The sequence below is a fragment of the Egretta garzetta genome, unplaced genomic scaffold, assembly GCF_000687185.1.
Source record: "Egretta garzetta isolate BGI_Z169 unplaced genomic scaffold, ASM68718v1 scaffold258, whole genome shotgun sequence".
Lineage (NCBI taxonomy): Eukaryota > Metazoa > Chordata > Aves > Pelecaniformes > Ardeidae > Egretta > Egretta garzetta.
This window is the reverse complement of record NW_009260413.1, coordinates 3,613,979-3,627,195: the sequence shown is the minus strand read 5'-3', so window position 1 is coordinate 3,627,195 and position 13,217 is coordinate 3,613,979. Positions and strand designations below refer to the sequence as shown.

Sequence of the window (13,217 nt, the reverse complement as noted above, 5' to 3'; positions counted from 1 at the left end):
ATGCCGAATGTAGAAGCTGATAATGTCCTTGATGCACAAATTGTCCCTTTCTCTGTCACTGTTAAAGTCAAATAATGATTCTCCTCCTCATGACAGTTAAACGCCAACTTTAAGGAGTCTGGTGTCCTTGCCAAACGTACCTTGTGGTGTCATCCTAAGCAACCCCTCGGAACATCTTCATAAAAGATCAGGGCTTCACTGTTCACAATCATCGCGAGGAAGCAAATCCCATGCTTATCTGTGTGTGTTGGCCCTGCAGTGGGTTACACATTTGTGCCGCGTGGTGATATAGTGCTGTTTCCTATTTTTGTAACTGCTTGATTTATTCAGATGTGGTACCCTAATTGCCTTTGTAAATCTTGTGTTCTGTTCTCCAAAAGCTCTTGAATGCTTCCTATTCTGTGAATTAGCAGACAAGTCGAATGACAAGATTGAAATTACTTGTCCGCCTGACTTGCATCTAAACTGTGTTTTAAATTTTAAATTCCTTGACCTTTTGTCATACCATTTCCTAATCTTAAACAAATTTTTCTAGAACATTTTTTTCCCCGAACTGGCTTCAAAGACAAATTAGATTAGTCCCTACAACTCTTCTAAGATGTTTGCTTGTGTTATTTGCAGTGATTTGAAAACCATGTGTTTGCAACCATTTCTGTCTCCCCTTACATGCATACTAATACTTGTTGATCATCACGGTTCTTGTGAATTGCATATACAACTGACACATCAAAGCACAGTATAAATGCTGCAAGCTGTTGAAACAGAGTGCAAGAATAAAGCAACAGTTGACTTCTAGGGTTTACAGAGTAAATCAGAAGGAAGAAATGTGCGAGCAGTTCAGATGTAAAATATGTTTAAAAAAATGCCTGCTTTCTCCTGCTTTGAGGTGTATGGTGTTGTCATTAACCAGACACTGTGCATAGGCTTAAACTTTAATTTGAGGACTAAATGAGATGGTAGTACCCAGCCTAATACTTACCATGAAAGCTGTTTCACGTGTAGTTTTGTCTGTGTTTGCATAAACCTTTTCTGCGTTTTGATCATGCAAGTTCAGTTCCGTGTTTCAGGCGTTTTCTAAAACTTCATGGCCTTCACTGCATTCACTAAGTTTCACCATATATTACATTACAGTTATGCGAGCTATGTATTCATTTAGTAATAAAATAAAAAAGCTAAAACCCCACCACTGGGTAAGCGTACTCTGCTCATAACACCTTCCTGAATTTCAGGGTTTGGCCTGTTTCTAGGTTCAGTGAAAAAGCTTGGTCAACCTCAAAGGCAAGCAAATTTTACATGTTTTTTTTATAGTTTTGTAGTGTGTGTTTTGCACCTCTCTCTCAATGGGGAAGAATCTGTAACAGTAAAAAGTGAATCGCTGTTTACCATGACAAATGCCCTTTCAGAAGTGTGTGGTACTCTGACCTTTCAGTTTGTCTTTGGCTAATACTTGACATTCGGGAGCGACTGTGATCATGTTGACAAGGCTCAAGGAGATGCCGTGCAGGAGTCCCTGGGTGAGAAGCAGGCAAGTTAGCTGAAGCGTTAGAAGCAGTACGGCTGCACTAACCTTCTGAGAGGGAAGATACATTATTTTGGCAGCACGGGATGCTAACATGATGGCACGGCTTCGCTGCCAGCTCGATCAGTACACAACACTGCGCTGTGAAATGCAGTCATATCTTGTGGCATTTTGGTGTTTAGGGTTTGGTTTGTTGGGGGTTTTTTTTGGTTTGTTTTTTTTTTAGTACAAAACTTCATTTAAACTAATTTGACTGAGCCAACTGTCAGCTGTGTGGTTAACAGCCTGTGCTTCCATGGGTAATAGGTTCCAGATCCAGGCTGTCAGTCTTCATGCAAACAAGTGCTGGAGGAACTGGGAGAGGAATTGTTGAATTTCAGGGAGGAGTGAGCTTCCTGCCTCCTTTTGGTGCTGCGTGTGAGGATTTTCAAAAGGAATTTTCATTCACTCTCCTGGCCTCAGGATGTTGCTTGCTCTTCTGGAGGAGAGAATCCTCTAACAACGTAGCAGACATTTTAAATGTGGACAAAAAATGCAGGGGCAGGGTGGGAGGAGGCGGAAATGGTGGAGAAATCAACACCACTCCTTGTGTTATAAATACTTGCTTTTAGCCATATTTGTAGTAATAACTGGTTACAGTCTAACCAGACTTGGGGTGGCTCTGGGGAAGGACAAATGCAAGCCACATACTTCAGTATTATCACAGTTATGAACAATGATAGCCATTTGTGGGATTCCACAACTGTAATTAATTACGACTTTTATATATTATTTTTCATGTAGAGGAATTTAATAAAGACCTCCTGATCATTTTTTTGTTCCTATGACAATTCTTCTGTATCTTTTCTTCCTCTGGCTGAGAAGAAATCAAACAACTAGGAAGGGGCCATTCTTAGTATGCCTTTTGAAAAGCATCTGTTGGTTTATGGAGCCAGTTGGCCGAGACAGGTTTTGCCCATTCTTTTTTTTTTTTCCCAATGGGGAAGTTAGTATTGTCACAGCCATGACTGGTGGAACAAGTGAGGTAAGCCAACAAGGGAATTTATAGTTCATTAACTGTTGAGTACCTCAAGAAAAAGGATATACCAATTCCATGCACTGTGGGCAAATCAGCCCTTACTCAGCACGTGATGTTGTTACTACACCGCTTTGGGACCCGTGTTGGCTTTATTTAACCTGTTTTCAGTTTCTCTATACAATAGCGTCATCTTTGGAAGTTGGTGGTTTTAAGTCTAGCTCTGCAAATGTTCTGACAGCCGTATGCTTGTGTCGTCTTCTAACGGTTAACTTAGGAGATCCTGCAAGCCAGGATACTTTACTTCACCTTTCTAAGTTGTTCTACTACGAAGGCTGTGGAATTGCTCGCAAGAGTAAAGACAAACATCTGTGTAAAAGTTTTCACTGATGGCCCCTCAGGTAGATGTCTAAACTTTGAAACTTAACAACAAAAATGCAACACTTGGTCTGTTTATCTGTTCATGGTAAATTCATGTTTATATACTGTTCATGGTGAATTGTAGCAATTTTGCCTTAAAATACTGCTCTCAAATTTACAGATTATCATGGATGTACTAAGAAATATTTTTTTAAGGGCCATCACTGCCCTTTAAGGAAAGAGTAGCTAAGAATGCTCCAAGGCAAGTTTTCATATCCACCTAAATCTTTTATTCCTGGCACCTAATGATAGACAGTTGAGATTAAAGCTGAATTTCAAAGGAGATGTAGCTTTCATTTTTTAAAATACATAACAGCTGTCTGACTTGTCCATTTAAGCTACAAAATAACAGTTTAGACTGAATATAGAAATTACCAAAAGGTGCAAAAGTGCTTGAGATTTTTAGCTAAACATGCTACTAATTCACTCTTAGTTTGGTAATATTTGCATAAATTCAGCTAGGAGTGCGAGTCATTAGATCACAAAATATTTTTCTTTGTTTACGTGCTGCTTATGCAGAATATACCTTGCCACAAAAGTCTGTTTCATTATGTTACGCTATTACACAAATTTACTTTTTTGTCATTCTGAAGGACCTTATAGTTAAATAGAGAGAAGTAGAAGGAGCAGAGGAAGGGAAGTTTATCTTCCAGAGATCTCCTATGTCTGAGCTTCTTCTCAGATTGTTGATGTCCTTTGTTCTGTAAGATCAGTCGTCTTCAGTAAAGCATCTGAGTAAAATCTTTTTATTAAGATTATATTTTTCAAAGTTCTTTTTCTATTTTATCCTGGTATTGGTAATCAAGTAGACAAATAAAGTAAAATGCTAAATTTGGTTATAACAGTAATGAAGAATACATTGGCAGTGCGCTTCTGGAACACACACACAAAAAAGGAAGAATGAGATAGTTCTTATAACATAAGCTGCAAAGTAATTGCTCACTTTCCACAGTATTTCATGTTTAAAACAAATTGCAAATACAGTCAATAAAACTATATGCATTTGCTTGGAACATTTATTTAGCAAGTTAGAAACCACCAATCGCGTAAACAGTTTTGATGTCCGTTTCATCCTTTGGAAATTTGTATTACCTCATGCAGAACTTGAAGCTTTCTCCTTAGAATGTCTGCTGTCCTCTTCCTCCTCCTCCTGATATGTTCAAGGCAGGCTTGAGTTCAATACCTTTCTAATAGCTTTTTATACTTCTTTTTTCTCAGATGTCTACCCATGTGATCAAATAGTGCTGCTGGTGAAAGCGTGTTTGGTAATTTACTTTTAAATACCAGTGGTTACTGAGAAACCTCAAAAGATAAAGCCAGCACTTCAAGAGTTAATATGTTATTAGGAGGACAGGAAATCTGGCAACTATTGCAGAAACTAGACCTAATGGTGCACACAAACAATTTGTCAGTCTTGGTAAATGTGAATAGCTTTCCGCAAAGTGGCTGCTTTTGCTTTGTTTGAACAGCCTAAACTTTTCCTTTTTGGACTTTAAATCTTAGAAGTGAAATGTGATCCACATATTGAATCAAAATAATTTAATTCAAAACATATTTTGATTGGAACAAGGTTGACATGGAAAGAAACTCTAGAATAATAAAAAAAAAAGTTGAAAGGACTTTCTATCATATATTTAGCAGGAAAATTTGAAACAGTTCTAATTAGGCTGAAAAAACCAGCCTTCTTCATTGTAGCTTACAAAGGTCATATATCAATGTTAAGGCAGCATTACCAACTTGTGTCTGAAAGCCTGCACATGCAAACATAGTTCCAGTTGTTTGGTTTTGTTGGTTTGGGGTTTTGTTGTTTTTTTTTTAAATGTACGTGCGCGCACATACTTCCAAGCCCGAATACGTACTTAGTATCAAGTAGTTACCTGGTATCGCAGTTATGCGGGTGCTTTGTCATGTTCAAGAAGAGTATTTTTCATGATAAAATTGTGTTTGTACTAAAAATGTATTTCATGCTTTTCTGTTCATACATAAATATTTTTCAAATGGAACGTAAAAACAGACTCAATTATTTTAAGTGTTTCAAAGGAAATGCCTTACTTCAAAGAGGAACTAAAATAGCCCATTAAAGGCAATTATTTGTACTTGAGATTTGTAATTTCTTACTTGCTGATGTAGAATATTCCTGTAGGTTGTTTTTTGTTGTTTTTTTTTTAATTGAGTGAATAGGAAAGATTATTCATGTATGAGAAACAGTTTTGGTTTCTCATCAAAGTTTCTACTTTCATTTTAACTATATAAACCACATTTTGTGTAGGTTGGACTTCTGTCTTTCAAGTAAGAGTTACATGCATGCTTTATGCCGTGCTTCAAGATTACTTTGCTTTAATCAGCATAGGAATAAGGCAAGCAACTCTGTGGTCTGTTTCTGAATAGCTTGATTATGAATAAATATCTATGCTGGTGAAAAGAAATACAGTTAATCTTTTCATCTTATTTCAGCATTGGAACATCCCAATCCCAAGCACAGTATATATTCATTTTTAATAGACATCATGTCATATGCTATATGTCATTACGTAATCTAAACCAGAGAGAAAAGTAGAGGGCAAAAGCCAATAGTAGTCACTTTAAAGCTACAAATCTTGATTCCAGGGTTATAATATTGTTTGGGAAAATATATCATGGTTAGAATATTTGTAAATATATCAATGGTTAGAGTATTTATACTGGAAAAAGGAAAAATCTTCCCTATCCTGCTAGTTCTATGGTTTTGTTGTTCCAACCGTGTTTTACCAAATTATTTGTTATTGGTATTAGACTGATATTAGTCTTTGATTGCTAGCACGAAATTACTCTCCGTTCATTCCTTTTGGAAAACAGGGCAGAAAAAGATGCACATAAAATAATGAATTTCAGAGTTGTTTGTGGAGAAGTCATTTTGATTGCACATATTTAGTGACAGCAGATGGGGCATTTGAAAAATATTTATGGATAAACTAAAATTTCCTTGTAAGATCAAAGCTTCGATTTGTTGATGTGTCTGAAGCGTTTCTACCTTGGGAATGGAGAAATGAAAGTTACTAATAGGTGTTTGTGTTTGACATCTGTATACTGTACTTTTTAGCATATCTCAAGTGTTTTAGCCTCTGCCTAATAGATCTCATTAAAGAAACAGATATCAGCCCCAAGACAGTTTGTCAAAGTTAATATGAGTCCCTGTGGGCAGAATTGACAATTTGTGTGTGGCTTCACGTGACGTTCTTTTCATGGTCTTGTTTGATCCTGTAACAATTGGGCATTAGTCACTGATTTATTTTACAATAACTCAATAGGATTGAATCTTACTGTATTATGCTGGACATTTTAGAGGATTTTCTTGGTTTGTGCATTTTCCTCCGAGCACGCAGTAAATGATGTACTCGGTCTGCTGCGGGAGTGCTAACCATTGATTGGTTTGCTTTAAGAGCAGCATGGGAAGGATGTTAGCATCCCATCGCTGCATGCCATATTTAACTTGAGCCTTAATGAGCTCTGGCTGTCCTAGATGCCTAAGTAATCCTAAATGCTTAGCATTTGACATCCTTGGTTCAGTTTTGCAAGAGGTGAATGCTAACAGTAACTTTTTTTTTTTTTTTAAAAGCTCCTTTTAAAAACTGGATAGTTGTGCAAATTGGAACTTTTTCAGTTCTCAGATTTATTTTTTTTAAGGAGTACTCTTACTTAAATAGTATATACCGGTGTGGCTGTAAAGTGCATCACACATACTGGTACATCGTGGTGTTTTCCTTGAAAGTCTACTTTATTTTTTAATCATTATACAGACTGTTAACTACTGTGCCTCCATCGATTGTGTCATAGCATAAGCACTTCCCTCCAACCACGAGCTTAACTGTGAACCTGAAATAGCCGGCAAGCTTAGCTAGCCTTTGAGTTTGTGTGCTATGTTTGGTCTTTCCTTCAGGGTCCTGGGTATCGATGCTGACTGTAGTGATTTTTTGTTTAGCCCTTGTATTGTGATTTACCAAATAAGAAATAAGATTTAAAATGGCCTAACATAGAAAAAAAAATTAAAAGAAATTTATCTACTTTGGAATCTGTATAAATTACAAGTGTAAAATGATTTTAAACTTGAAAAAGAGAAGTAAATTCAGGATGGCTCCCAACCATTCCATGAAAAGGCAAAGAGTGGTTTCAGTTTTGCTTTTTTAAGAAAAAGTCAAATTTATATATCTGTTGATCTGAGGTGATTTCAGAGTGATATTCCTTTAGTTATTCATGTGCAAATGCTTTGTGAGGGTAATATGACCCATTACAAATCCAGCTTTTGAAGAAAAGGAAAATACAAACAACCTCTGCACGTGCTAAATATATATGTATAAATGTAAAAATCACAAGTTCTTAATGCTGTTTTTCCTGACATTAAATAGTTATAATGATAACAGTAAGTATATTCTAGGGTTAATTTTTTTTTAGCAGGATAGCAAGAAAATTAATTCCTATCATTGTCATTTGCTGAGCCCTGTAGAATTTTATGGCTGCACATTGTAGTATTATGGACACTCATGAGACTCCTGACTGGTTTTATCTTATTAAACAATTTTGAAATCATTAATTTTTAATTGGCCCGCTTGTGGTTTTTTATAGTTTTAATTGTGTGTCTGTGTCTAGATGTTGGGGGTTTTTAATTTAAAAAAAAAAAAAGAAAAAAGAAAGAAAGAAAAAATCCTGTCTAAGCATATATGTTGTAAGGTATTTCCATATGATCATCCAAAGAGATACTATACTCTGTGGTAATTCATTTTAACGAATGCTTTCAGCAATTCAGTAGCTGGGAATCCTAATAAAAATAATAATAAAAAAAAGAATGATATGATGTCGAAGATATGTACAGGTCTTTTCTTGATTGAAAGTTCTAATTAAGTGAATCGAGGAAAATTAACTGAAATTAGCTGTCAGAAAGTCACATTTAAATGAGTGATGATCTGGTGTGGCAGTAAACATTTAAATGATATAAATTGCCATTTAAGTGTATGGTTTAATGTTTGTCATGCATTAATATGACATGAGACTGCAGTGACAATCAAGCAGCTTGCTCTAATTTGAACATATTTAGGGCTTTTGTGCGGAGTGCACCACACAAATTAAGACAATTGCTGTTTTTATGTGTCAATTTAAATGTTGTTTTCAGGCATCGGTTAATGAAACAAACCCATCATTTTTGTGTGCAAATTGCAGAGTGATTTCCTTGGTTTTCAGATTAATTTTAACTTCCTCTGCTCAAAATTAGGAATTTCCTTTACAAGGAAAATGCCATTCGTTTCGTTAGATGAAGAGAATATCAGACTTTTTTACGTTGTTTCATTTGCTCATTTAAATAAGAAATATATTGAATCCTCTGTATAAAATAGAGAAAGCAAATCCTGCTAGTGATTTAATCTAGATGAATTAACTCTTCAGATGACAATGATTTTTAAGCTATCTTTTAATATATTTGTGCTGTGTCTAGTACCATTATGAGAGTTTCATTATTGTTGGGTTGCTTTTGTCTTGGGGGTTGGGTTGTAACTGGATAACATCTTCAGAAAAGTGGCTTAATTATTCAGGATAGTAGTGTTTCTGTATAGATTTGTATGAGAGATACGTGCGAGAAATGCATAAAAATAATAGCAAGTTGATATTCCAGCATGTTAAAAAATTTGTACCCTAACATTCCTAGTTAGTTGAGTTTTCCCAAATCTATCAATCTTCTCTCTGTCTGTCAGAATCAGATTATCATGCTGCTGTTATTCACTGTGCAGATCACACAGAAAAGCACAATTTCATCTTGAAAGTTCATAAAAACATAGCCTGGCTGTCCATAAATGCATAAATACTTTCCACTTACTGGTTTTTTTTTTTTTTTTTTTCTTATTCCCACTATTATAGTTTAAAAAGCAAGGTCTTCTGGTCAGCGGGGAGAAGAGTAGGGCATGAGACTCTGGCATCTATCACAGGGCCCACCTTTTTTTTGCATAGATTGTCTAAAATACTGTTACCAATTCTGTATTTAGACTTGTTAAGGTAATTTTGTACGCTATTAAAAAAATGCTTCTACTACTGCTAAATGATGACTATCTGGCAAACTCAAGTGTATGCATTTTGTGTGTGGTTTCTTCACAGGCATTAGAAAGCGAGTTTGTTTCCTGCCAGCTTCACCAGTGGATTGATCTGATTTTTGGCTACAAACAGCAAGGGCCAGAGGCTGTTCGGTCCCTGAATGTATTCTACTATTTGACTTACGAAGGAGCTGTTAATTTAAGTTCAATAACGGATCCCATATTGAGAGAGGTAAGTCTGTACTTTAAATACAGGAAAGGAAAATCTTTGTTAACCACTGCGGTGCTGAAAGTGCAAAGACTGCACGTTGTTCAAGGCTGCTGGCGAATGTTCAAATCTTTGCATTCTCTCATGGTTTGCCTACAGGCCAGTCAAATGCAAGGTGCCTGAACCAGTTGTCACAGCATGCAAAATTAAGAGAACAAGCATGCAAGTTGTTCTTAAACTTTGCGCACCTGGATTCAGCACAAACTGGATGCCAACATCAAATCAAATGTTCAAGGATTGCTTCAGTTGCTGAGGGCAGTTGTTGTGTCCACTAATATCGGATCTTAATGGCAGAAGGCAGTGAGCAACCTTCATTTGGCTTGCACTTTTGAATTTACTTTTACAGTTTTAACAATTCTCTTAATGCAATCCTGCATGTGTAGGACACATCAAACACCATAGTTCTGTAGCTTCCATTTTTTTAATTTGGCTTGCTATCAAATGAATAGTAACTTGCCCTGTATTTTTCAGATGCAAAAGTAAATATTTAAACATTGGAAAGATCAGTCGTCTCACTCAGACTCAGCACCCTTCAGAAAAATCTGTTTGCTAAAGTATCCCTTAGGATATTGTGGGCTTACAGACTCCTCCCTCCTCCATCTAAACAGCTGTTTAAAAAAAAAAAAAAAAAGGGTGGGGTGGGTGATTAAAATGGATTTTTGATTGGTTTTGCATCCTCTGTTCAGACTATACATTGGTATAAAGTATACCTGCAAGGTTATTAATTATAGAATAAATGTAACTGGTACTTTGTTATAAAGTATTCTGAGTCCCTGAGAACAAAGTAATATGAATGCTATCAACAATTTTATTTAAAAGGGTGGCTAGATGTATACCAACAGGGAATATATGTGTGAAGTGAATGAAAACAAGAATGAAGACATTTCTGCTTACAAATATTAAGTTTGACGTTCAGCGTAAAGTTGTAGGCTAATCTTAATTGACGTTTTTGTTATTTATTGCTTATTGAAAGAAGGTGGTGTGAGAAGTAAGCAATTATGCTTTTAAATAATACTATTTTCTCTGTATGTACTGGCCATCTGACTGTTTGGGGCACCTTGACAGCCTCTGTAGAGAGAGTCCCATCAGAGTGACACTGTGGGTTGTAGCTGGCTTGTGGGTGCAGTGGAAAGGTTTGGGAGACATGCAGGGCTTGTAGGGGTACACAAGGACTGGCTTAAATACCAAAAGCGATGGCTGGATGTTGTCATTACGTGGGTTGCTGTCAAGTCTGCAGACTGCATCTTGATCCACTTTGAGCTAAAATATAGATGTTGCACATTAGTACATACAATTGAGCTAAGAAAAGAGATACTAGAACACTTGGCTTTTAAGAAAAAATGTCGTCATCATCTGGGTTTGAAAGAGTTATTGACCCAAGGGTACTAGATGTTCACCCTGTCATGTTTTCATTTCATTAATAATGTTTGCCCTCTGTACACTGACAAGGAAATATTCTTACCTTGCAAGAGTATTTATTAGACTCTTGAAGTGCTAGGTTTAAGTGTGAGCTGAAAAATCAACTGGGCATTGTGTGTAATTTGTTCTTAATTTTGGTAGTAAATGAACCACCACTGAACCATCATTTATGAAACTAATAACTGAAGTAATACTAATCAAAATAGCGGTCCGCCACACACAGTTTTTATGTAGTTTTTAATTTTTCTGGAACAGCTCTGTAATCAGTTTAACTGTGATCTGTTTTACTTGAGTCATAGCCTGAAAAAAGTAATTTAAGACCAGGGAGGTTACAGATTTGTCTGGAAGTGTGGATCATCCCAGTTAGAGAGGCATTCACTTTGTACTTCTAGAAATATATTAATATATCTTGTTACCAAATATTTTGAATTTTTCATGTTTTTATTGCAGTTCACTACCATGTTTCTTATTTTTGAGTTGCTCTATGCTGCCTGAACTGAGTGGCGTATAAAAATGAAAAGAGGAGAGGGAGGACGGCAGTGCTGTTGAGTTCATAATAATGGGGTAGCGTAGCAGCAGCAGAATTTTGAAACACTACTGATGGTGTCAAAAATACACGCTGATGAGTGCAGACAGCAGAATGAATGGTACGTTGTAGCAATTCCGTGCTGAGTTACTTGGAGATTGGTCCAATGGAAGATTTTTATTTCGTATTTTTAAGCAGGTCAGTAAAACAGTAAAAAGATTCCTGTGTGGTTAGGTATCCCTTGCGACTCACAAGTATTTTGTAAAGCATATTTTTTATTATGTAAATGTGTATATGTAATTTGAAATGGTACATATGATCAGCTCTGATAAGATATTGACAGTGCAGATTTAATGACTATCACCACCAATAGTGAGTTATTCTGTTTTTACTTATGGGTAGAGATGAAAGTAATAAAAAATCTGTTTGTGTATATATCTATGTGCATAATCATTCTATATCTATGTGCTAAATGAATTTATCATGCACCTTTGACAGCCTCACCTTCTTCCTGCTTACTAATCCATCTCCCTGAGGACCTGTGCTAACGTTCTGTACTGCCGAGCAGCTTCAATCAGCATTTATTTTGCTCCTTCAGTCAGCTTGCCAGAAAATATTTCTTCTTTATTCCACCAAATTCCTGGGTAGAGGCCAAATGAGTTTCTGATCTGGACAATTAACAGTATTTTTAGGCAGGCATGACACCTCAGATTTAATATCTGTTTATCAGGCAGCTATTAAACTGGAAATTTTACTCTGCATTTCTTGATTTCAAAAAGGATGCTTTTGGCTTTCTCCTCTTGGTAAGGTTCGGGGTTTGGGTCTTTAAATCTTGATGGTTGTAGCAGAAAATACATCTTTATTTGCAAACCTAAAACAAGGAGAAGCTTCCATGTACTCTGAGGGTTGCAAGTTACTGAGGCTTTTAGGCATCATATGGAAATAACAGCACGTGCCTAAAGCATGGCAGTTTCTCCACATAGATAGTCTGTGCTAAGCCTGGACCGCATCAGTAATGAGAAGCCCACGATGCATGTGTTTCTGAAGTATCTTCACAGATTTATGCATGGATATTGGTGACCTAACTCATCAGGAGAGGCCACACACAGAATAATAGTGGAAGGAACTGAGGACTGGAGTAGTTTAGGTTAATGCAGAATTTCCTTAGGTCTCCTAAATGGCTCCAACTGGCACCTTTATTTTTATAGGCAGTCAGGTTATATATATTACAAGAAGGAAGCACTCGTCTAGGAAGGAAAACTACTTGATTAAAACCATATTCCACCTTTCTTTTTTTTTAAACTGAAAATGTAGAACTTTTACATCCTCTCATACTGCTGTGAACAATTTTTTCCTGCCATTCTTTCTGCCTATGGGAATAAAGGAAGTAAAGTATTTTGAAAGGATCTGACTGCTATAATAGAAAATTTTAAACTGAAATGCAAACCATGGGCCACATGCTACCTTTTGGCAGATAAACCCTGGGGAGTGCAAAGCTTACATAATTCAAAGGCAAATCTCAGGGGGAGGGGAGGAGATCAAGAGAGAAGGGTTTGAGTCGCAGCCAGTGGGGGAAGGGAACCACAACCAGGAGGAGCAAGGCAAGAGTTCCAGTATATCTGGTGGCATATCTGTGCGCTACTTGTCCCTGCCGAGACCATTCCTTCACCCTCCTCTTCTTCCCCTGAGCCATTTTAGCAGCATTGTCATTGACTCTGATCCTTGTACTTGTGCATCTGGCTGAAGGAGGTTACAACTGCAGAGGGAAGTTGCTGTTCAGTTGACAAGCAGTAAATATCACAGGTCTTTCCGGTGGAAAATACGGTATTTGCCTTCTGTTGACTCATTCTTGAACACCATGTTTTGATCTGAGGAACTCCCAGCCACAAGATCTGCCGTGGAAGGGCTTTTTTGTTGCCTGTATGGAAGAGGCAAGGAGTCACAGTAGCACAGATAAATGTCATCCAACCGTTCTGGAGAGAATTCACAGCACCTTCTTA

The 13,217-nt window shown here is 36.8% G+C and overlaps 1 protein-coding gene across 1 annotated transcript in view; it reads left to right on the top strand.

Annotated features, from left to right (window-relative positions):
• The window catches only part of LRBA (LPS responsive beige-like anchor protein), a 218,713-nt gene that overhangs the window by 150,655 nt on the left and 54,841 nt on the right, over window positions 1–13,217 (top strand). Inside the window, exon 14 of the mRNA XM_009643664.2 lies at window positions 9,069–9,236. Coding sequence (XP_009641959.1) covers window positions 9,069–9,236 — 168 coding nt within the window. The remainder of the gene's footprint in view (window positions 1–9,068; window positions 9,237–13,217) is intronic.